This window comes from Megalobrama amblycephala, linkage group LG18 (assembly GCF_018812025.1).
Source record: "Megalobrama amblycephala isolate DHTTF-2021 linkage group LG18, ASM1881202v1, whole genome shotgun sequence".
Lineage (NCBI taxonomy): Eukaryota > Metazoa > Chordata > Actinopteri > Cypriniformes > Xenocyprididae > Megalobrama > Megalobrama amblycephala.
In genome coordinates this window covers 37,044,223-37,069,615 of record NC_063061.1, presented here as the reverse complement: position 1 = coordinate 37,069,615, position 25,393 = coordinate 37,044,223, and the positions used below count along the sequence as shown (strand labels likewise).

The window sequence follows — 25,393 nt, the reverse complement described above, 5'->3', positions numbered from 1 at the left end:
CCCAAAATATTCTCATCACTTTATAATATTAATATTGAACCACTGTATACTCACATGAACCGATTTAAATATGTTTTTAGTACCTTTATGGATCTTGAGCGAGGAAATGTCATTTCTGGCTGGAGGCCTCACGGAGCCATCGGATTTCAACTAAAATATCTTAATCTTAATTTTCATTTTTGGGTGAACTAACCCTTTAATGCACTGTGAGCCAACATGAAAATTTATTAGACTATAACCCTAAACGTTAATAACGTTAGTTCATGTTAGTTGATGCAATGTTAACAAATGAGACTGCTTGTTAAGTTATACATTCCATCAGTAATTTTAAATTATTTTATTTATACAAACGCAATCATTCCAGGGCATTATTCATAAGAAAACATATTCTATTTCCTCAGATTTTCTCCAGTTAATCTCTTTTTCAGATTTCAAAAATACTATTGTTTTTATTTCTTATTTAATTTATCTGGTGGATTTCAACTTCTTTATCTTTTAAACTTACCAAGGAAGAAAAAAATACACTAATGTCCTCATTTATATTGTGAAATCCTTTCACAACCCACTAGTGAGGACATTGACTGGTCCTCACAAAATTAAAAGGCTTATAAATCAACCAAAAGATGTTTTTATTTAAATCTAGTGATGTGCACATGTTTAAGTTTAGGAATAGGGGTTGGGTTAGGTGATAGAAAATATAATTGACCTGATATAAAATCAATGGAAGTCTATGCAATGTCCTCACTAAGATAGCAAAACAAACCTGTGTGTGTGTGTGCAGGTAAAGGAGAACTCCAGAGAAATCAAACTATGTTTGTCTGATTAACACTGATTAACCTCTGAAACTGATCAATTATTTATTACTGGATCAACATCCGACACCAACCCTGGATATCTGAGAGAGAGAGAGAAAGAGAGAGAGAGAAAGAACTTTTCACACTAAAAATAATATAAAACACCATAGAACTCACTTTTTAAGAGTAGCAGATCTGTGTGCTTTATTGGCTTGACAAATAACTGTACATATGTGTTACCAAAACAATGGTAGGTTAACTGACGACAAAAAACAATGCACGATTAATATAGAAAAAATTTAAATAAAAATTGCATAAATAATAAAAAGTAAAAATAGAATAACTGATATTGTTGTGCAGTTTAAGAAATCAGTGGTGAGAGAGAGAGAGAGAGAGAGAGAGAGAGAGAGAGAGAGATAGATGCCTTTAAGATGTCTTCAAGCTTCATGAAATCAAGATCTCAATAGATATTAAAAAGTTGATTTCTTGGTAAAGTGATAAGGTCACACTGTTGTTATCACAATATCATATTACAAGAACCTGAAAACAAAGTATATAAAGTTCAGCATTATAAACATGATCAGTCGATTTAAAAGACACTAAAACCTCAATCACAGATTGTGTGTGCGTGAGAGAGACAGAGGGAGAGAAAAACAATGGACTGCAAAAACATTCCTCAACATAAACAAATGTGTGTCATAAAAATGATCAAACATGACTTCAGACCCTGCGCTAAACATGTACAAGCATCTACCATTATATATAATACATGTATGAAACATACATGTTTTAACTGAAATACTTAATGTCATGTCAAACTCAGTCTACTTTATGCACTGATGTGGCTATTAATGAATGTTAAACTTGCTCTTAAAACAGTGTTAGGACTCTTATAGGTGTCTTACCAGGTGCAACGTAACAATCTCAGCCAATTTGAATATATTTTATGGTAATATACAACTGAGTGGACTGGGATTTTGGACCAATGAGATTCCACAGTGGGCGGAGCTACCCTGCAGAAAAAGGGTACATCATTTGTTGTGATATTGTTTGGCGCATGAAGCCTCCTCACAAAGTTTCAAACGTGACATCTGTTCGGATACACAAACACGACACCACTACAGAAAATCACCAAACAAGAAACACGTACCATTTTGCAACCGTCCTGACATGATTTTGTAAAAACACGTTAATAAAACGCCTGGCCTTTAAGGCTGCAATTTGCACACACGCAAGTAGACATGCGTAAGTCTAAGTTCCGTAGCGCCAGTAAATGGGAGGAGCTCTACAAAACGAACCAATCAGATCGCACCTTCGGCGCCAACCCTTGTCCGTTTCACCTGCAGGGGCCCGTGTGCACGTGCACAATGCCGCGAGCGTGCATGTGCATGAAGTTAAAGATCTCATACGGCATGGCGTGGAACCCGGGCCGGGGCTTGACGTTGTCATAGTAATGGTGCGTTATGAAGATTCCAGAGGGGTTCATTGGAAACGCCCAGAAGCCGTAGAGATGCACTTCTTCGCATAACTCCATCGCAGCGGTGACCAGCATCAGGCCGCTGCTGAGGCGTTTGGCGCGCACGCCCTGCACGGCCCAGAAGCGCTGCACGTTCATCAGGTACTGCGGGTGGAAGAAGAACACGCCGCGGGGGGACTCGAAGTCGTCCAGCATGTACTTCACACGGAATGACACGTCGGTGTTCCTCGTGTTATAAAACGCTGGCAAAACCAACGAAGAGTTCTCGTAATTCTGGAGAACATCATAAAATGGCTTCCTCCATTTCTCCAACTTTTGAAACCTGGTGCAAATAGAGACAGAATTAGTGTCTCAATGGTTGTGTTACAGGAATGCAAACTGATCTCATTAGTATTCATAGGTATTTTTTGCATAAAGTGTAGTTATAGCACACATTTCTTAGATGTACCTGCCAAGAATATGTCCAGGTCATATATATATATATATATTTGTTGTTTCATCATGAAATGTAGTTTTAATAGTTTTTTAGGCGAGAATGTAGTTATTTAGACCACAAATGTGATTCATTTATAAACATAGCGCCTATTCATTTGTTTAGACGCTTTCGCAGATGCAAGCTCCAGGCCATCAGCGGCCGTTCAGTGCTCATGTACCCACAGAGAACAGTTTCATCAGATTTCAGACTATCTTTATGAGTGAGTCAGAACGAGGAAGTTGTTTTAGCACTGTGCACAGCAAAATCCCCAGAGTTAAATCAGCCTTGTTCAGAGTACATTTGGTCCCTCTCTAAATAGTGTTAAAATAACACTGAAGCAGAGTTAAAGTTAATGAGATAATTAAGCAATTAATTAAGTGATGATTAAGCATTAGTGATGAACACCTGCTGTTAACAAGCAGAATCACTGAAGAAAAGAGAAACACAAGAACTACAACTGACTTCAGTTTCTTTCAGACTCGATCTCTCTCTCATAAAACCATAATACTCTACATAATACAATAATCTTCAATGAAGCGACTCAATGTTCCTTCCTTAAAGTGACAAATTAGTAACGGAGGCTTGGGCTCAACTGTTAAACTGTCGAATTGAGATTTGAATCCATGGCGAAAGGAAGTAGTTCTGCACAAAAGAGCATTTTTAAAGACACTCTGTTGTTGTTTCTTATTTATTTACACACTTGTTCCGCCGAACTGTTGTATAAACGCAATATTACACTCATAGCAGTGCAAAATGTATGTGTACATTTTACATATGAATACTAACGAGATCATATAGATGTGTTTGTGTGTGTGTACCTCTCAGTTATAATGCTGGGATTTATTGTTACAAGATCAGTCTTAGATCCCACATCTTTACTGTACATATCTGAGATAGGAGGAATATTACATCTGAAAAAGAGTTTGAACATGATGAGATTGTTTCTAAATATTCCCATGACATATAAACAAACACACACAATGCTTCTGCATTTTACCGGAAGACAAAGTCAGTGGCATCAATCTCTCGTCCACACTTGCTGTTTTTGATGATACCGCCGTTCCCGATGACGGCACATTTCTTAAACTGGGATTTGGAATAGGGCATGTCCTGCAGTCAGAGCAGAGAATACATTCAGAAACAGGGCAGGATGAACCAAAATGGGATTACATAGATGATTGCTTGGAGATGGTTGCTTGGCAACTGTTGCAGTCATAGAGTTTCTAGGGTGTGATCACTGCAGAAGTTGCTAGGTAACGCTTGCCTTGATACTTAAAGATGTTTGATTCATAATGTTAGGCAGGGTGTGGCTGCTTCATGCAGGAGATTCAACTGAAGAAAAATGACATCTGTGTGTATAAAATGATTTCATATACGCAGATATCAGACTATATCTTCTTTTCTCCTGCACCTCTGGTTAAACAATCCAATTGGAATGTGCTCAGGATTCTGATTGGAATAATATCATCATTTGGAATAAATCTTGAAGAATTCTAACTGATTCAAATAATAAGAATTGTATGTGAATCAAATGATCTTTTCTACAGGATTTTGATATTCTGATTTGATTCTTCTTTGAGCAGATTTTAAATCAGAACTTTGTAACACTTTATATATAAAGTATTATAAGTATTTTAATGAAATATGCCTTGTAATGCACCTCATAATGCATTGCATGATTTTAACCACAGTTATAATACATTATAATTAGAGATGCACTGATGTATTAGCCACTGATATTTATCAATTAACTCCGTGAAGGCACTATATCGAAATAGCTGTCTTGGTGCGTATCCTTGTAAACATACACAGCAAAATCACCAGAGTTAAATCAACTCTGCTCAGTGTACATTTGGTCCCTCTCTAAATAGGGTTAAAGTAACATTGAAGCAGAGTTCAAGTTAATGAGATAATTAAGTGATTAATTAAGTTATGATTGAGCGGTAATGATGAACACCTACAGAATCACTGAAGAAAAAAGAAACACAAGAACTACAACTGACTTCTGCCACAGTCTTAGATGAAATCAACTGAAGATGAAATACATTATGTCTCTCAAGATCTCAGCAGAGGAGGATTGTCTTTTCTTCAGTGATTCTGCTTGTTAACAGCAGGTGTTCATCACTAATGCTCATTCATCACTTAATTAATTGCTTAATCATCTCATTAACTTTAACTCTGCTTCAGTGTTACTTTAACACTATTTAGAGAGGGACCATATGAGTTGATTTAACTCTGATAGTCAGTTATGTCTTAAATTAATGTAAACAGCTGCGAAATAAAACACTTGTTTAACAGTATATTGGATCCGTGCAGCTCTTAAAGTGACAGCAGCCTAATATTCCTGCTGCGATGCTGTCTGTGTTTTAATGTTAATCAAACAACAAAAGACCAAAAAATTCACTCACTACTTTTGACAAAACAATATTTGTAACTTTAATAAGGATTAAAATGTATTTCATTTATACAGTAAAGAATATGCAGTGTTATTTTACACTTTATTTCTGTACCTGAAACTGTTCCAAACTGTTGAAAACTGTTTAGACCTTTTTAGGTCCAAAATCAACCTAAAAAGCAGTGTTTATTTCATATGTATCTTTGTTCTGTTGTATTTATGCATTTATGCTGGCCCGCTGAATGTTAAATGGATCCAGTCCATGTTTGATAGAAATTATTTGATGATGCAGCAATAAATCAAAACACTATCAATTTTAAAGACAAAACTTCAAATAAGAGATCAAGAGACAACTATCGGTATTGGAATCAGCCAATAATTGTTTGTTAAAATTGGTATTGGTCCAAAAAAATCCTATTGGTGCATCCCTAATTATAACACATTGTTACACAGACAATATAATAATGCATTAAAACACATGAAAAGCAACCAATTTCAGGAAGGATTTTAATATGGTTAGAATTATATCAGAAAGGATGATAGCATACATTATGAATACCTCAAGTAAAGTAGAACTCTACTTCTATTATATTGGAATAATGTCTTCCTACTAAAAAAAGGAACGAGATAAAGGCGCTATATGAGTTTATTTTCTTTTGATGTTCATTTTATCCTCTTGGAACTAAATGTTCTAAACTATCCAACAAAAAGGAATCTAATAAGAAAATTCCGATTAGGATTTAAATTCCAATTAGGAAGTTCAAAATTATGATTAAACTTCCAATAGAAATTAGCTATGCATTTTAGCAAAATCCGCTCTTCCAAGCTCATGTAGTCAAAGACAAGCACTGTAAATGAGATTTAACACTACTCTCACTCACATCAGGGAACATTTTAAAAATCTCCGGGCTGATGTGCAAGAGTCCACTCGTATCCACCTCGTAACGCAGTTTAGTGCCAGAGGGAGTGTTTCTCTTCGTGGTAAACAGGAAGGAGGGGGCATTGCAGCAACGTGACAGAGACATTCTATTGGACAGAGGGAGAGATGACATCATCACTTTGTTACAACAAAAGAATCCTATTGGACGTCGAGAGAGATGACATCTTTCCTTTGTTTTTGACAAAGAACTCCCATTAAGACTGTGTTGAATTTGGGGGATAAAAGATAACGGTAAAGGAAAAAGTGGACGCGTATTTGTGTGACTCACTTGAAATTATCCGTCTCCTCCTTGTTTTGCTCCCACTTACACACCTGCAGGTTCCTCCATCGCTCAAACAGCTCTGAAGTCTTTACCCTAAAACACACGCACACATAAATTCAATTAATCACAGACACAGTACTATGAGCAATAGTACAAGTGCAGTTTCCTTAGAAATCACTATTAAAGAAAGGAAAGGAAACTGCGTTCTTGCTCAGATATTATATTTCTTTAAATAGATGCTCTTTTTACAAGGTCTGTCCTTTGAGATGAGACATTCATCAGGAAATCTGACTCCCGCTGGAACGCTCACTCTCTACGTACAGACATCTGAGAGAGAAACGTACATGGTCAGTACTTTCACATCTGTGATTTCTTGCCGTAGTTCCTTGCAGGAAGTGGAGTTGAACTCCAAAGAGCCTTCGGAGCGTTCCAGATACCTGCCAGAAAACAGAGAGTCAAACACTCGTCCTGTCTTCCACCTGAACACATGTACACACTGCAGGAACAACCTGCGATGGGCTTCAACCATGGAGAGCCTAACTGAAGATCCTTGTTGCACGTTTGCATTTCTATAGTCTTGTCAAACAATCCTGAAGGAATGCCCATGGATTTCAATTGTAGCTTGGAACCAATCCTAACAGAATCAAATATGAATCCCCTAAGAACCGAATAATATATTTTCTTTATTTACACTCCATGTGTATTGCATATTAAGAGTTTAGAGCAGCGGCTCTCAAACTTTCTGACTCCGAAGCCCCTAATTATCAAAGACGATGTCTGAAGCTCCATGATATTTCTCATGATGGTTCTGCTGTAATGAGAAAGCTGCTCATGTTCAAACATTTTTATTTACAGAAACTAGGAGTGGCGATTTAAATTAGTTTAATAAAATAATATTTATCCACTATGAAATAATTAAATTCCAGAAGTTTTAAAAACTGAATGTTTACACTTTACAAATGTACATGTATTTTCCAGTTTCCAGTCATTTGTGATTCGTTTTCTTTAATATTATATTTTCAAAATATTATATCATTTTATATACATACATATAAACTTAGAGCTTGACATAACTACACAAAAATGTTATTTATTTATTTAAATGTATTCATTTTATGAATGTCCATACTTTTTCCAGGTCTACAGATCATACTTGTAAAATTCCTTATAAACTTAATTTTTCAAGGTCAGTTCTCTAAATTGTAATGTTGACATGCATTCTCTGTAAAGCTGCTTTGAATCGATATCTATTGTGAAATGTGCTATACAAATAAATGTGCATTGAATTGAATTCCTTCATATATACAGGTTTTCCCAGAGTGACATGGAAACTCATGTGAAAACACACTAAAAATGCACTGTAAACCTATTTAGCAATACAATCTTTTGCAATATAGTCTTTTATTACAAAACATTTACTCACTGTTTTTGACTCATTAACCTGTGACACAGAAATGCTTATGTGCTCCCTAAAGCCCGGGATACACTGCACGATTTTTGGCTGTCCCAGACGAAAGATTGCCATCGTGAAACAATCGTGGCGATTTCTGCGGCTCTTAATCGGTGGTCTTGTGTCGTACAGTGAGAGAGGTTCAAAGATGGCCGTTTTCCTGGTCTTGTGACCAAAGACAACCTACGATAGTTTTCTGACAGTGTCAGAAATTCAGCTTGATCATCGCACAGTGTGTTTGCTGCTACGACCTACGTCTACTGACCAGCCAATAAAAATACGACATGGCACTAAAACTTAAAACCGCTTACCTCAAGCTCTTTTTTACAGAGCCCCAGACATGACATGCAGGAAAAAAAATAGTAGGCTAAATTGTGCGCACGATTTACTAATTCATTCCCTCGATTTGCTAAAACGTGCGCACGATGTACTATTTTTGTTTATTTATAAATCATGTGCATGATATATAAATCGAGGGAACGAATTAGTAAATCATGCGCACAATTTACTAATTCGTTCCCTCAATTTATAAATCATTAATAATCATTAATCATTTAATAAATCGAGGGAATGAATTAGTAAATTGTTTGCACGAATAAGTAAATCAAGGGAACGAAATAGTAAATTGTGCGCACAATTTATTTATTTTTCTTGCATGTCATGTGCGGTGCTCCGTACTTTTCCCTTCTTATTTTCCTGCTTCCTTTTTATTTTCAGCACACATAAAATCTATAACTGCCAAAGTGTGATTCAACATGGTATTTTTGTTTACCACTAGCACATGCTAATGCATTTTATTCTTCTATAGAAACTTGCATCGTAGCCTACGAGTCGTCAGGTGTCATTATCGTACAGTCTACATGCATGTCGTGCCGAAGTTCAACGGATCCATGTCGCACAGTGTGATTTGTAATGATCTTAAAGGATTGCAATAATCGCGCACTGTATCCCGGGCTTTAGGGGCTGTTTACATGACACCGTTTTTAACAAAAAACGGAAAACTTTTAATGCGTTTGGCCATTCATTTACATGACAGCGGCGTTTTGGTGGCCTGAAAATGCAAAAATTTTGAAAACGGTTTTTAGGGGCCATTTACACGACAACGTTTACTTTTTAAGCGTTTTACGCAGTTCATTAACATTTATCGGCATCTAATGGCATGCCAGCAGAATACAGCGTTGTTAGTCGCTTTACCGGATTCGTATGAATGGGGATCATTTTGACAGCATCTGCAAGCGGAAAACTCAAAGGAAAAACTTCTTCGTTTTAACAACATACTCTTAAAGTGCAAGTTTTTGAAAACTATACTGTTGTCATTTGAGAATGTCCTCCAAAAAATGACCCTAAGTCGTTTTTTCAAACACCTTATTATGACATATATTTACGTTTTTAAAGTCATGCGCCCTCTAGCTGGCGTTAAAATAATGACAGTGTCGTGTTATGTCTGTCGTCATGAAATGACGTATGTCCGTCATTATAATGCGTGTTCATTTAAATGCAATGTGTAGACTTTTTACACGGTCCCTTACCCGCCGTTTGTTCTATTTCCATTTAGCAAAACTTATTTTTTTTCATTAACGACTACACCTACCCCATCCCTAAACCTACCCTTAGTGAGGAATAGTGCATATACACTTTATAAGCACATGCATTCCCTGAGATGGAACCCACGATCGTACGATCACATGATTGCATATAGTTGTATATTGCAATGCTCTACCAATTGAGCTACACGAAACCCAAAATATGATGCAGATAAAAGTTAAGATGAAAGTGTCCCGTTCTTGATAGGGGCGCAACTTTAGTAATTTTTGTATAACTCCGTCGTTATAATGCGTGTTCATTTAAATGCAATGTGTGGACTTTTTACATGGTCCCTTACCCGCCATTTGTCCTATTTCTATTTAGCAAAACATAATTTTTCATTAACGCATTTTTTCATTTTTTTATTTCATTAACGCAACTTTAGCAAACGCTCCTATGGGTTATAATTCAGGGAAGTGACAAACGACCTATATGGGCGTATTGGTTGGAGGACATGTTGTGTCATTTCCATGTTAACTGCAAAAACGTGAATCTGTGAAAACGGTGACATCATGCACACGTGTATTATAAGTTTAGTCTATCCACCTTATTTTTCATCGTGTTTTCTGTGAATGTGCGAGACTTCTGATTTATTAGCCACTATAGGGAAATAATGAGAAGAATATCAAATAGCGGTATTTATTCACAAAAGGCTTGAGATGCGTCAGCGCTGTGCAGACCGATCGGCGTATGACAGTACGCAAGAGCGGCTAGAGAGCAAACAGCTCCTTATGCTTTTGAATCGGTCTGTGCGGCGCCGATGCATCTCGAACAAGCCTGAAGTGGCATCGCCAACTACTTGTCTGGCATGCGTAATACAGCGTTTTTAGTCATTTTTGCGGATCCGTGTGAACGGGGATAGTTTTAATAACGTTGTCATCTGTCTAAAGAAAAAACGTTTCTGTTTTTAATACATTTGTCGTGTAAACGTACCCTAATTGTGTGGTGTAAAACAGAATTCTTGTTTGATCCTATATGGATTGGCTCCAAATTATAACAGGAATTCCATGAGAAAACCTTGACAAGCAACTTTGAAAACAAATTCCTTCTCATATGCAAGACACATTCAGCTTAAAATGGTCTTTTCTGATGTTCTCTGAGGAGAAATATAAAAGAAATAACAGTTTCACCACAATGAGAAGAGGCAGCAGGGACTGAATGGATGAACATGAGTCCTCACCTTGGTTGTGAAACAGAAATACAGAAAATATGCATTAAAAACATGGACTAAATGAATAAACTGTAAAACAGAGTGTGTCAAGAAGTGTTTTTCTCATTATATGTCTCTGTTTGCCATTTTCAGACTTGCCTCAGGCATGGCATCTATGAAAACATACTCAGTGCTTTGTGTTTCCATTTTAACGGGCTTTAAATGGACAGTAATGGTGGACGGCCTGATAGAGCAGACCACTTACTGATATTGTAAATGAGATCAGAGCCAAAATGGCTGCTAACTGTCTTTGCAAAAGCCAAAGGCCTCCTATATATCTATCAACCACCATGCTAATGGGTGCTATTACGCCAATGTGAAATGAGTTTAACATGCACGTTATTTTACGTAAAAGGCTACAAACACTACACCAGTTTCTTTGTTATATAACAACATGTTCCAAATCATACTTTCAATTGGCTCAATCTCATGTCTTAGCTGTCATAAAAAAGGAAAACCTGCCCCCATTCAATATGGCTATATATTAATAATAATAATAGAAATAATAATAATAATAACTGTCATTATATTAAAAAATATTGCATTATTATTATTATTATTATTATTATTATTGAAATATTATAATTCTATTATTATTTTATTATATTATTATTGCAATATTATTGCACAGTAAAATAAGCTAAGTATTTGATTATTATTCAAAATAATGAATTTTATTATTACTGTATTGTATTACTATTGCAATAATGCTATTGTAATATAAAATAAAAAGCTTAGTATTTAATAATAAGTATTATTATATAATTAATAAATAATAAATAGTAAATAATAATAATAATTATTATTATTCAAATATTTTAATTGTAATATTATTATTATTTTTGCAGTAATACTACTATACTGTAAAATAAAAAGCTGAGTTTTGAATAATAATAATAATAATAATAATAAATCAATGCTGTTTAGTAGTTTAAATGCTAATGCACGTATAGTTACACTGAATAATTCAAATAATGGCTAATTGAGAGAGCAATGACCAAAAAAAGAGCAATGACAAAATAACGAAGAGAGAAATAAAGTGAAGGAGCAATGGAAGGCAAGGCAGAAGAAAAAGAAACACATTTAGCGATTCCATACATCTCTGACTGGAGTGACGTCATGACATGTGACTGTGCTGTAGCCTGAAAAGGTGCACACTGGGTAATCATGAACGACCTTATGTGAGATCAGTCATACACCCTCGACGACATGTTACAATCTTCTTTTGATGAAAAGAAAAACCGTAAAAGAAAATACTTGTTTAGGTCAAAAAGAGGCGGTGCAATGTGCAAGCGGGAATCAAGTCACATGACACACACACACACACACACACACTGCACTACACAAATCGTTTGCGTGCACACACACACACACTCAAGTGTGCTCATGACACACACGGGTGAGGTGTGTGGGGGGGTGGGTTAAGAAATGCATGATGGGACACACAGAAACAGGGACCCATGACATCCAGAGGAACACAAGGAGGGCTTCCCAACCTCAGGCAGAGGGGAAGGGGGTGATGGGGGTCAGAGGTCAAAGGTCGAGAGCGGATGGAAGGTTGCAGACAACATGCACAAACGGACTGGCGGTGCGCCGAGCACTGAGCATGAGCAGTCGGACCCTCTCAGACCAGATGGAAAAAAACGAAGAGACATCCTCAAGGGGGGACGTAAGGTTGGCAAGAAGGTGAACTGGAGATGCCATCAGTGTGGCCTACCTTTGCTTTTCTTTTTTTTTCTTCTGAATATCTGCTAGGCAGGGCGTGATAATTATGGAGCTCTGAGCCTCAGAGTGCAGAAAATTCTGACGGACACATCTGTCAAGATGCATACAAGTGGATTAGGTTTAGAGTTTAAATGTGTGGTTCAATGACCCTTCAGTTCCTGTCCCAGTACTGAAAACCACAAAAGAGCACAACAGCAGGTAAAAATCCCATCCGTTTTCTCCATAGAGAAATGATCATATAGATAATATCATTTTATAATGTATTATTGATAATACTATAAATAACACCACCCTGCATCATATTTGCTGAATGAAATCCAATACTTGTTTCTTACTAATTTTGGGGTGTTGATTCCAAAAATAGTGCCTGTTTTGCTTTCTCACAAAACATGATATAGCATTTTTGGTTTCAACAACCATTTGTAAGGTGAAGAAGTCTTGCATTATTCCCTTAGTCTTCCTATGAGCCAGGTCAAACTATCTGTTTACATGTATGACATTATTTTATGCCTAATCCATGATTTGAAGGTTAGAATTTTGACAGAAGAAAATGCTACATAATGCAAGCTTTTTTATTTATAAACTTGTGTTCTTTGACATATTTGAACATATTTTTCCACTCCTTTGCAGACTAAGTTAAAGGGGCTCTATGTAAGAATGACAGCTTGTGGTTGAAATGGGTACTGCAGTCCAAATTCAAAATATTGGTCGCCCCGCCCCCTCCTCCTCAGGATCGACGCTCTCGCGGGTTGCCAGTTTAAAGACACGCGACGGGAGCGACATTGGAAGGTGAGGAGACTTACACACTGTAAGATAATTAATTGATTTATTGATTTATGATATCGCGTTTTAATACGCTTCCGTTCATAGAGATTTTTAGATGGATGCTGAGGCTTTTAAGGTCGGGTAGAATCTGCGATCTCCGACCCAGTTTGTTTGCTGGCTTCCGTGGCTGCAATTTGCTGCATGTGTTTTCCGCCAACTGGCAGCCCCGGGTGGTGAAATACTATTGGGTAAATTTGCAACGTGCGGCCTTGCACAGACCAAAACAAAAACAAACATTCCGACACAGAACGCAAATTTCAAAGTAAAATAACTGGCTATAGCAATGGTTTTCAGAGAAACAAGTATGTCAACTGAGCATGTTTAATAAATATCTGCAAACATATTATGGTATTTTTATGCTTTAATACAGTCAAAAACTTACATAGAGCACCTTTAAATGATTCCTTTTAAATGCTCAGGATTTCTGCAGATTTTTATAAAGGTAAATTTAAGATGTTTTTAAGACCTTTTTAAGACCAAGTAAAGAAAATAACATTAACTTGTATCTTCTAAACACACTGCAAAAAAAGTGATGTTCTCCTTAGTATTTTTGTCTTGTTTTCCAGTGCAAATGTCTGAATTCAGAAAAAATTAACTGAATTCAGAAGGGAAGTTTTCATAACTCATTGACAGACTGATTTTCATAACTCATGAATTTTTCAAGATTTCATTTTACATTTGCAATTCAAGTAAATGTATCTTGATTTAAAGATGTTTAGATATTTGTATTGGAAAACAGGACAAAAATACTAAGGAAGATATTCATTTTTTGCAATGCATACAACATTTAATGCCATGACTTTATGAATTTTAGACTTATGAATTTTAGACTTCTGCTCCTAATTTGTGTAAGGGTGAAATAAGACCTTTTTAAGACCCGCAGAAACCCATAAAAATTTAACTGCTTTTGTTATTTTAATAAGTGCATTAAGGCTGATACATATATTTAAGTTGCAAAATCTTCATTATTATTTTGTGAAAACAAAAAAAATGCATGTGATGGAAATTTTTTTATTGATATTTTCGAACTTAGCATCATCAAATTAGATTTTTTTTTTTTTTTGCAAATAAGCAGATGCAGGGCTGTGTAACATTTATATCATATTGAATACATCATTTAATAAATATAATGTTTACAAACAATAAACTTAAAATACATAGTATTTTCTACCTAAAATTAATTACTTATCGAATTTTTTTTTTTTTTTTTTTTTTTTTTGTACCATAATCTGATTTGACTACAACATTTGCAATGCTTTATGCGATAAGTAGTCAATTCCCATTTAAGTGCAGTGGCTTTGTTCAGAAAAGCATACTAATCCTGCTATTTCCACATGCAAATAACTTGCAGTATGCAATAAAGCAAACTGCATGGAATACTGTTCCCCACAATGCAATGCGCCCAGCTTTTCCTTCCCTTTCTAATATGACGAATAAACCAGAAGTACATCCGAGATGTTTTACTCATTATTTGGTTATGCTGGAAAATATATTTCTAAACAAAATGTAATTAATAACTGCATTCATTTCCAGTATAATTGGATGTTACTTGCTAAACTGAACATGCAACATAATGAAATCAAATTTAGTGACTGTTTGAAATGTGCATTATGACATAATACAAATGATTTCACTTACTATTTTTAACAGAAATCTGCTAGTATACATTGATATTGTGCAATAAACAGTAAGTTAGTATTCCGTTGTGAAAAAACCACAGACTTATACCTGTGTCTATTTTTTCTCAGATGTTCAAACTTCAAATCAAAGCTTATAACGTTGCATTTCATTTCACAGCAGGTCGGTTTGGAGAAAGCGAATGGGACAAATACTTCCTGGTCCTCTGATTCGCTCTGATAATCGTAAATTGGTTTTAGTTGCCACAGCTGGTTATTTCTGCTCGGATGATTGGCTGATGGGATTAGATGTTTCTCCAGTCCAGACATGCAAGAGGCTGATCATTGGCTATGTGGCATTCTCTCTCACTTTCTCTCTCTCTCTCACTGTCTCTCTAGAGTGTTAGTGGTGTTGTTAAGAGGTTTCTGTGCTGTTTTGTACCTTTTCCTCCCATTTCTGGCCGGCTTCATCCCTCCATCATCGGGGTAACTAATGAGCCCGCTCCAGTTGCCCACCTCCTCTCCTTTGAGGCGGGAAAACTGTTGCCCACTAGTGAAAAAATGAGGCAGGTCGTTTAAGGTTTCATTTATTCTTGCAAGGCAGCAAAAAATACAAATACACACAGATTTGTAAGATTAGATTTGAGTATGTCATTGGTGGTTTATCAAAGTATGTAAAAGTTTGTGTATGTTGTCAGGAGTGTCACTGAAAATCTTTCAGAATAGACAAGTGACATGACAAAGATGCAGTCCAGAACAGCCCTTCACACACTGTACAAGTCTTTACAGTCACAGAAATATCATCAGATCAGCTGCAGTCCACAATGTAGCCTACAATGGCGCCAAAAGTATTTAGTAGGGGTGTAATGGTACACGTATTCATATCAAACATTTTCAGTATGGGTCTTTCTCATGTGTATCAAACAAATTCAGCGTTATTTTAACCTGTGTGGAACGTAATTTCAAACTCGATAGCTGCGTCTCATTTCGAAGGCTGTGTCCTCTGGAGGTCGCATTTGAAGGCTGCATATGTCATCAATGCGGCCTCATTTAAGAAAAGCAACCGTTAGATTGCAAAGTAAGAAAGAAATTACAGTATTTTACACCTCATGAGGAATAACAGTCAATTATATCACGGTTACTTTTCTTAAATATGACATCCTTGATGACGAACGTGGCCTCTGGAGGACGCAGCCGCCAAAATGAGACTCGGATAATAAACCCACGTGATTTGCCCTACTGTCAGATTCGTGTTGTTTAATGGGTTTGAGACGAATTTTCCTGTCAGAACTTACATCTTACGGTTGTATACTTACCTGTAAATTATATACATTCACTCAAGTATTTGCATCACGCATAAAAGATTATCCTGACAGCTACGTTTATCTTCACATACTTTAATAGCCGTTTTAATATTACGATTGCCGCATACGCATTTGAACTTTAAAATATTTTGCTAACATATTTTGCATCCAAATGTATAAGCACTTAAAATCTCTTCCCTTAATTACCACAACTCCATAAACTGCAGTTTTGGTGCCAGTTTCAGCAATATAGTTTGTTTAGTGTAATAAATAAATAAACATGGTTAGTTTTTTCCCCTGCAATACTGAAAACGTACCGAACCATGACCTCAAACCGAGGTAGGCTACGTACCGAAGCGTAATTATTGTGTTCCGTTACACCCCTAGGATAGACACTTTAAAATGTCCATAACAAAACTATCAAATCAGGTGGCATCAATTAACCTTGCTTGAGTGTGCTTGTTGTTTCTTTCCTTAAAATGATGGTCGTTTGGTTTGTTGTTAAATTATATAGCTAATGCAAAGACACATTTAAAAAAAAGTATGTCTTTGCGTTAGCTATATAATACAAGAGTGAGGTTATACACATACTGTACACCTTAGGACCCTCTCACTGTTACAAACATCACAATAAATTCAGGAAAACTATGAATAATTTTATCTGAAGATCGGTAAGATTTTTTTTTTTTCATGCTTTTGAAAGTAGTTATGCTCACCAAGGCTGCATTTATTTGATCAAAATTACGTAAAAACAGTAATACTGTAAAATATTTTTACAATTTAAAAGAACTGTTTTGTATTTGAATATATTAAAATGTAATTTATTCCTGTGATCAAAGCTGAATTTTCAGCATCATTACTCCAGTCTTCAGTGTCACATGATCCTTCAGAAATCATTGTAATATGCTGATTTGCGGCTCTAGAAACATTTCTGATTATTATCAATGTTGAAAAAACAGTTGTGCCGCTTATTATTTTTGTGGAAATAGTGATACTTTTTAATTTTTTGATGAATAGAAGGTTCAAAAGAACAGCATTTCTTTGAAATTAAATATTTGGTAACATTTTAAATGTCTTTACTGTCACTTTTGATCAATTTAATGCATCCATGCAGAGTAAAAGTATTAATTTCTTTCAAAAAAAAAAAATTCTTACTGACCCCAAACCTTTGAACGGTAGTGTATATAGTATTTAAAACTAAGGACAGATGTTGCAAATGTTAACCCTGCACATGGTCTTATTTTGCACGTTTCTGGATTTACTAATCTCACTGGTGCTCATTTTGACTTCAATGCTTTATGGATTAAAACACAAAATCTAAAAAAAATAGAGAGAGAGGTCAGTCATATGCTGGGTTAGAAGAAAAACAATAATCCTGATTATTTACAGGCATTTAGGAGATAAGACATTGCTGTCTTAAAACATACTGTAAAATCATAATAAAAAGCTGATGATGTAACTATAGGATTAAAAAAAAAAAACTTGTATTAGTGAATGTATTAAAACAAAATGTACCAATTTTACTAAACCAGTCAGTCAGTTTCTTACAGACAGCATTTCACTGGGAAAAAAAAAATCTGTGAACAAGATGATGCCATCTCTATTTCTGGTCCATTATTGTCCCTGAAGAGAAAGTAGCATGCAAAATAGTCTCAGAGCTTACAGACATGGACTAAATGCCACAAAATTCCCTGCAGAGTACATGCACAGCCATATCCTGAAAGTATCTGTTTAATGTGGACATCAGCTATTCAATTTCCTGTAAACACTGACCAGGATGAGAAATGCAAACTCAGCTGCTAATGTGAAGAAGACAGAGAGAGAGAGAGAGAGAGAGAGAGAGGAGGAGGATATGAAGGACAGATGCTATTCTGCAGTCGAGTAGATAATGAAGAGGTCACATCTGAAGAAGTGGCTAAATGTCAATACTTTTTCTGCACTTATCAAATCAATATCACCAGGACAAAGGGAAAATTTCAAGCCTGGCGCAGGATTGCAGAGGCTGATCCTAAATCTAGCACCAGTGTAATCGGATCTAAGATGAAATCTTGTTGCAATTGATTCATATGCATAAACATCTATATATATACAGCAATCTCTTCTTTCCCTGGCCAGTTCAATACGATTTTATATTTAGTTATAACTCCGCTCCAACCTCTGCACTACATGACAGCTTTAAGAATTATTGCAATGACATTAGAAGGCCAATTCCACCATAAAGTGCTTTAAATAATTCTAGATTGTAATTTAACCTGGCAGTAGAGTTTAAGATGACTTTTTATTCAGTGGCTTTATTCAGTTCTGTGGATGCATTATTAATGCATGCATTTGTCATTGTCTCCACAGCCGCAGCCAGGCCGACGCGTACCTGAGAGCAGAAATCTGAGAGATGTAATAATGATGTGTTTGTCACTGCTGTAAATATCAAAATAACTTCTCACTGTCACATGCTCAGACATATGTAAAGGACGATGGGACTGACAGAGGTTGCTATTTCATAGTGTACAAGACTTAAAGGTGCAGTGATCAATTTCTGAGAAACTCTGTTGGTATTTGAAATCACCAATACAAACACGTGCCTACCAAAAGGATCACACCCTTATCTTGATAGCTCCACCCATAAATTCACAAACACGCTATGCAACACAGGCACGACCCCAATTATGAGTGTATAAGCCCTTTACTGGCTACAAGTGTTTTGGTGGTCGTGTAACTAGGGTGACCACCATCAAACAAACCAAATGTGGGATGATGTGGGACATGTTACCAACACTAAAACATAACCTGAAACTGTTATATAATGTCGATCTAACTTAATAAAAACATTTGTATTCTGACTTTCAGCTGATAAAAATACTTTGTCTTTTAGTCCCTTCCAGAAAACACCATTACATCACAATGTAACATAACATGTCTTTATTTTACATGTCATTTTAATTCAACATCACTGAGCCCAAAGGCAGCACTGACTTGGACGTTTCTTTTTTGTTGCTAATATGCTGCCTTGTAAAATTTTAATTTACTGAATTATCCATTTATTTCCTGACAGGGAACACATGAAACAAATCACCGCTCCACATTTTGATTGACAGCTGTCACAACCTACTAGTGACTGTGTTTACTCCTTTCTTTTCAACCATTGGATAGGATTTAAAAAACGGCTGTTGTATTTGTGTAAGGCGGAATGTTACTTCTGACGAAGCGCTGTTAAATATAGGTGAAACTACACCGCAAAAAGAATAAAATGCTTTCTTAAAAAGGCAAAAGAACACATGCACTTTTTCTTAATATGATAAATAAAAACCAACAGGACATTTCCCCAATATGCAATGTGCAGGACAAGGGGTGAAAATGCTGTGCGGTGCAACGCAAAGCGGTATGGGTGGTCACCCTATGTGTAAGACCTCATGATCTGTCCGGGCCTCAATCCCAGGTCTCCGGCGTGGGAGGTGGGCGCACTAACAAGGAGGTTAAAGACCACAGCCTCTAGCATCAGTCGCAAGAGCACCTCTTGAGATCAGGGGAGTGAGGTTTACTCATACAGCTCTTATTAGCTGGTCTCCGTTATACTCACTCCCCTAAAAGTCACTCCCATCCGGGTCAAGGCACCAATGTAACCCCTCAGGTCCTACTCGCCCCACTCTGTGCGGGCCTCGAACCCAAGTCTCCGGCGTGGGAAGCGGGTGCTCTAACAAGGAGGTTAAAGACCACAGTCTCTAGTGTCAGTCACTAGAGCACCTCTTGAGATCAGGGGAGTGAGGTTTACTCATACAGCTCTTATTAGCTGGTCTCGATACACTCACTCCCCTAAAAATCACTCCCATGCGGGTCACGGCACCAATGTAACCCCTCAGGTCCTACTCGCCCCACTCTGTCCGGGCCTCAAACCCAGGTCTTTGGCGTGGGAGGCGGGTGCTCTAACAAGGAAGTTAAAGTCCACAGCCTCTAGCATCAGTCACTAGAGCGCCTCTTGAGATCAGGGGAGTGAGGTTTACTCATACAGCTCTTATTAGCTGGTCACGATACACTCAATCCCCTAAAAATCATTCCCATCCGGGTCACGGCACCAATGTACCCCCTCAGGTCCTACTCGCCCCGCTCTGTGCGGGCCTCGAACCCAGGTCTCCGGCGTGGGAGGTGGGCGCTCTAACAAGGAGGTTAAAGACCACAGCCTCTAGTGTCAGTTGCAAGAGCGCCTCTTGAGATCAGGGGAGTGAGGTTTACTCATACAGCTCTTATTAGCTGGTCACGATACACTCACTCCCCTAAAAATCATTCCCATCCGGGTCACGGCACCAATGTAACCCCTCAGGTCCTACTCGCCCCACTCTGTCCGGGCCTCAAACCCAGGTCTTTGGCGTGGGAGGCGGGTGCTCTAACAAGGAAGTTAAAGTCCACAGCCTCTAGCATCAGTCACTAGAGCGCCTCTTGAGATCAGGGGAGTGAGGTTTACTCATACAGCTCTTATTAGCTGGTCACGATACACTCAATCCCCTAAAAATCATTCCCATCCGGGTCACGGCACCAATGTATCCCCTCAGGTCCTACTCGCCCCGCTCTGTGCGGGCCTCGAACCCAGGTCTCCGGCGTGGGAGGTGGGCGCTCTAACAAGGAGGTTAAAGACCACAGCCTCTAGTGTCAGTTGCAAGAGCGCCTCTTGAGATCAGGGGAGTGAGGTTTACTCATACAGCTCTTATTAGCTGGTCACGATACACTCACTCCCCTAAAAATCATTCCCATCCGGGTCACGGCACCAATGTAACCCCTCAGGTCCTACTCGCCCCACTCTGTCCGGGCCTCAAACCCAGGTCTTTGGCGTGGGAGGCGGGTGCTCTAACAAGGAGGTTAAAGACCACAGCCTCTAGTGTCAGTTGCAAGAGCGCCTCTTGAGATCAGGGGAGTGAGGTTTACTCATACAGCTCTTATTAGCTGGTCTCGATACACTCACTCCCCTAAAAATCACTCCCATGCGGGTCATGGCACCAATGTAACCCCTCAGGTCCTACTCGCCCTGCTCTGTGCGGGCCTCGAACCCAGGTCTCCGGCGTGGGAGGTGGGCGCTCTAACAAGGAAGTTAAAGACCACAGCCTCTAGTGTCAGTCGCAAGAGCGCCTCTTGAGATCAGGGGAGTGAGGTTTACTCATACAGCTCTTATTAGCTGGTCTCGATACACTCACTCCCCTAAAAATCACTCCCATGCGGGTCATGGCACCAATGTAACCCCTCAGGTCCTACTCGCCCTGCTCTGTGCGGGCCTCGAACCCAGGTCTCCGGCGTGGGAGGTGGGCGCTCTAACAAGGAGGTTAAAGACCACAGCCTCTAGCATCAGTCACTAGAGCGCCTCTTGAGATCAGGGGAGTGAGGTTTACTCATACAGCTCTTATTAGCTGGTCACGATACACTCAATCCCCTAAAAATCATTCCCATCCGGGTCACGGCACCAATGTAACCCCTCAGGTCCTACTCGCCCTGCTCTGTGCAGGCCTCAAACCCAGGTCTTTGGTGTGGGAGGCGGGCGCTCTAACAAGGAGGCTAAAGATCACAGCCTCTAGCGGCAGTCGCCTCTAGAGATCAGGGAAGTGAGGATTACTCACACAGCTCCTATTAGCTGGCCTCCGTTACACTCTGTCCAATCCACTTTCAACAGCATTTCTCAGAAATCACTTACTGTACCTTTAATGGTGTGCTCAATCTTGTTTCTTCTAAAATTTCTTTGGAGGATTAAAAACAGACAAAAATTAGACAATTGATTAACAGTAAGTAGGTCTATAAAACTATATTCTCAGTGTTGGGCAGAATGGCGGAATACTAGTAGCCTACATTCTCTCACATTTCATAAACGATGCTTTTAGAATAAATGCATATTTATAAAGGCACAGTTGAAAAAAGTGTTAGGCTACATCATGTCATTATTACACAAAATGCCTAAAACACAAATAATTTGCATTTCATAATGAGTCACATGTTGATTCAGAACCCACTCTTACGGAGTTAATTCAGTAAACGGTTCAGATTCCAAACTGAGTCAAACAAGTACCTCTTGAGTCTTTTGAGTGATTCATTGAAAGATCCAACTCATACTTCAAGGGCATATGGCTGCATCCGAAATGGCATCTCTCTTGAGTAGGTACTTATTTTTAAGTATAATTACTTTGTGACCACTAAAAAAGTATGTTGTACTAACTAAGTTAACTTTACTTAAGTTAAGATTTATTGATTGGTTTGACTAATTTTCTCAAGCAAATAGTTTTTGAGGTGTGGCAATTCACTAATTTTCACTCATTTCCTCCACTTCTACAGTTATCTCTTCCTTATTGTATTCACTCATTATACAAAGTCATCTTGAATGTTGAATTGTCAATACAACTGAACATTTTGAGAGAAGAACACATAAGATCATAAATTGATGTGGATTTCCTAAAATGATCATTATGGTGATCAGTGTTTCATTTGGTTGGTTACTTGGAACTTCATTTATAGTTTTATATTACTATAATTCTCTATATTGATGAAGGTGATGCAACAAAAAATCTGTTATTTGTGGTTTCAAATGAAGAGAATAACTAATTAGATTTTACAGTGCAGAATCTCACTGGAATAAGTAGTCATCCTGGTACTTTTGCCTACCCTTTTATGAATACTATGAATTCAGACATGCTACTCTTGTCAAATGCTATATAATAAAGTAAAGTAGAGAAATATACAATTTCAGATGCAGTTTTTGATTTACTAAAAATAATTGGTTCATAAGAGTCGTTTGTTAATGAATCGGACAACACGGTCGCATTGAATGTTTTCTAATTAATCAAAAGGGACTCATGTTGCATGCAGCTCAAAAATAAAAACTTGTTTTCTTACCATTATCTTGCGGTACACGGTATCCCATCATACGCATGATCACGCATTTCCACAGATATCAACATCACAAATCTAGTGTTTTTCATATTTTCATTTTAAAGCTGAGAGGGTGTTTCTACAGCTAAAGGAGTGATGGCAGATTCATCTTTCTCATTTCTGACTGCTGTAATCAATCTCTCAATATTTTACCGCTTTTGGAAAGTTGTGGAAATGCTCATTGATTTTTTTTCTTTGTTACTAGAGCAAATGGAAATACAAAAAAAATATATTTGCTGTCATCATCTCCAATTCATCTCTCTAGAAGTTCATCCGAATATGATGACTTGCACTTCTGAGAACCATGGAAATTTTCAGGGATCCACAGAACCGGATGTCGTCAAGGGTAAACTTCCATAGGGGAAAAAATCCATGACGTTTCTATGACTTTCCCAAATATATGTTTATTGATCATCAAATGAGCACCTCTACTAGAATCAACCTTAATATATCTTTAAGTCTATGGGATTTTTGAATGTTTTTTTATAATTCACCAGGGGTTGGGATTTGGTCAAAGCCATAAACAATTACAATAAGCAATTACCATTTGGCCATTTATCAATAGTAAATACCATTTACTTTGGCAAAACACCTCTAAAAATATAGTACAACCCATATAACTTGGTTTTGGAAGACAAAAGTTTCATATTCACACTATTACTTGGCTTTAAGTTCATTTTCATAATGAAAGGACATGGTTTCTTAGTTAATCTGAGCTCAGTTTTTCATTCTCAGATCTGTTCTGCAACACTAAGGAAACACAAAAGAGATTAAGGTTTTTTTTTTTTTTTTTAAATTTAAAAAAATTAAAAGTCTCCATTTGGTCTCCATTGCTGCATAGGCTTGAATCTGCAGTCTGCATGTAACATTAAAGCCAAAACCATCATCCACCCCTACGCTTGTTTCTCTCCACTTCAGCAGAATAGATACGGGGTGCAGGACAGCATTCATGCAATCAAAACACAGCCGTCAGGCTCTGATGTCATGAATGCTGAGTGTGTGTTAGGGGTGGACGCAGGAGGGGGGTTCAGGTGGGAGTGTGAGAAAGCTCAAATTCAGCATATGGGCATCTGCTGGGACGCAGGAACCATAATGCACTGGGGGCGCTTCTTAAGAGAGAGACGCCATTTTACATAGACAAACACACACACACGCACTCAAACACCCTCGCAATGCTGAGCCATCTCACTCTGCTTACCTCCGTTCCCAAAAAAAACTCTAAAATGATTCACCTTCCGGGACTTATTCTTAGTGTGATGTCATTTTGATGTAAGTGGTCCCAAAAAAGGCATGAAATCTGGGTCTTATGAAACACCACCATGATTTAAATGCATAATTAATTTCCAGTGCTTGAATCTAGGCTATGTGCTCATGCAAAAACAGAGGCTACATCACAGTCTTCCAGTGCACTATTTTTCTTCATAGCCTATATCGTATTATAGACATAATTGCATATGATAAGGTTCTGCAATATATGGCTTTTTGCTGTCACACGGGTTTATGCAAGATGTATGAGCTGTTTAAAGGGCTGAAGATAGAAAAAACAAATCAAGGCAAGAAAAATAAACAGAGGGAGAAGAAAAACAGACTTAAGCATCTTGCTGCATAGACAGTCATTCAAGGGACTGTGTATGGCATGATTTAATGGAGCTCAAGTTTAAAAGAGAGCAATATGGGTGCAATATGACTAGAAGAATTTGTCTAGAAGAATAATTGCTGAAGACTTAGGCACAGATTTTGCTTTATTATACAGATACCCACTTTTTTTGCATTATGCACCATTGATAAAATCAGCTAAATCCATCTTACCTTTTAATGTAGTTCTTGCCATAGAGGATTTGCTGCAGTAAGGTGACCAGTCCAAAAGCACATATGAAAATAAAACAGAGGGACCTGTTTCCTAGCAGATCTCTACTAGCTGTCGGATCTGAGTAGCCCATCCTTCAGAAGAGAAAGCCACGGTAGCTTTTTTCCCTACAGAAGACACATCGAGGCACACCCGCGCGTGTTTACCGTCCTCACAGGCACTGATGCGCGCTCAGTCTCCATAGCAGCTGCCTTTCGCCTCAGTATCGCATTTGAGCAATATGCCCGTGCATATGTCAGTTAAAGCGATAGTTTCACTGCCCACTGAGGTGAATCTTCAGTATGTGGAAGCGTAGTAATCTCGCATCACCTGCAAAGACGCGACACTCCTGCAGAATGCGCGTCACGAATGCGGAGCGCGCGCAGTCGGTGACGCGCTCCACTCCCTCTCATCAGCACCAATGGGGCAGGGAGGAATTGCAGACCCAAGCTGGTATCAAACTATTAATAATAGACGTGATGGGGTTTAGGGGACATACATCAGAGCAGGGGCAAAGACTGCAGTTAAAGAGAAACTTAAAGACATTTGGTTACGCCATTTGGATGATAGGCTAACTAAATAATGCAGAAAGGGTT

The 25,393-nt window shown here is 37.9% G+C and overlaps 1 protein-coding gene across 5 annotated transcripts; it reads right to left on the bottom strand.

Moving 5' to 3' along the window:
- Positions 1–971: 971 nt before the first annotated feature.
- On the bottom strand, positions 972–25,229 carry st8sia5 (ST8 alpha-N-acetyl-neuraminide alpha-2,8-sialyltransferase 5). 5 transcript variants are annotated; one of them, XM_048166378.1, is made up of 9 exons: positions 24,761–25,229; positions 15,196–15,303; positions 12,305–12,403; positions 6,688–6,780; positions 6,350–6,436; positions 6,023–6,167; positions 3,744–3,856; positions 3,565–3,657; positions 972–2,593 (listed from the first exon to the last, which is right to left on the bottom strand). In XM_048166378.1, the coding sequence occupies exons 1-9, from the start codon at positions 24,889–24,891 to the stop codon at positions 2,131–2,133; spliced, it is 1,332 nt and encodes a 443-aa protein (XP_048022335.1). In that variant the 5' UTR covers positions 24,892–25,229; the 3' UTR covers positions 972–2,130. The 5 variants fall into 5 exon arrangements, with proteins under 5 accessions (XP_048022335.1, XP_048022336.1, XP_048022338.1 ...); XM_048166379.1 differs by lacking the exon at positions 12,305–12,403 and having other exon boundaries at positions 24,761–25,226; XM_048166381.1 differs by lacking the exons at positions 12,305–12,403; positions 15,196–15,303 and having other exon boundaries at positions 24,761–25,225.
- Positions 25,230–25,393: the final 164 nt, after the last annotated feature.

Excerpts from the sequence above, each read along its gene's own strand:
- st8sia5 (XM_048166378.1), bottom strand. The coding sequence starts at position 24,891 with ATGGGCTACTCAGATCCGACAGCTAGTAGAGATCTGCTAGGAAACAGG. Across the intron at positions 12,404-15,195 it reads GCCAGAAATGGGAGGAAAAG|ATGTGTCCGTCAGAATTTTC; the intron begins GTACAAAACAGC and ends GCATCTTGACAG. Across the intron at positions 6,437-6,687 it reads GATGTGAAAGTACTGACCAT|GGTAAAGACTTCAGAGCTGT; the intron begins GTACGTTTCTCT and ends CGTGTGTTTTAG.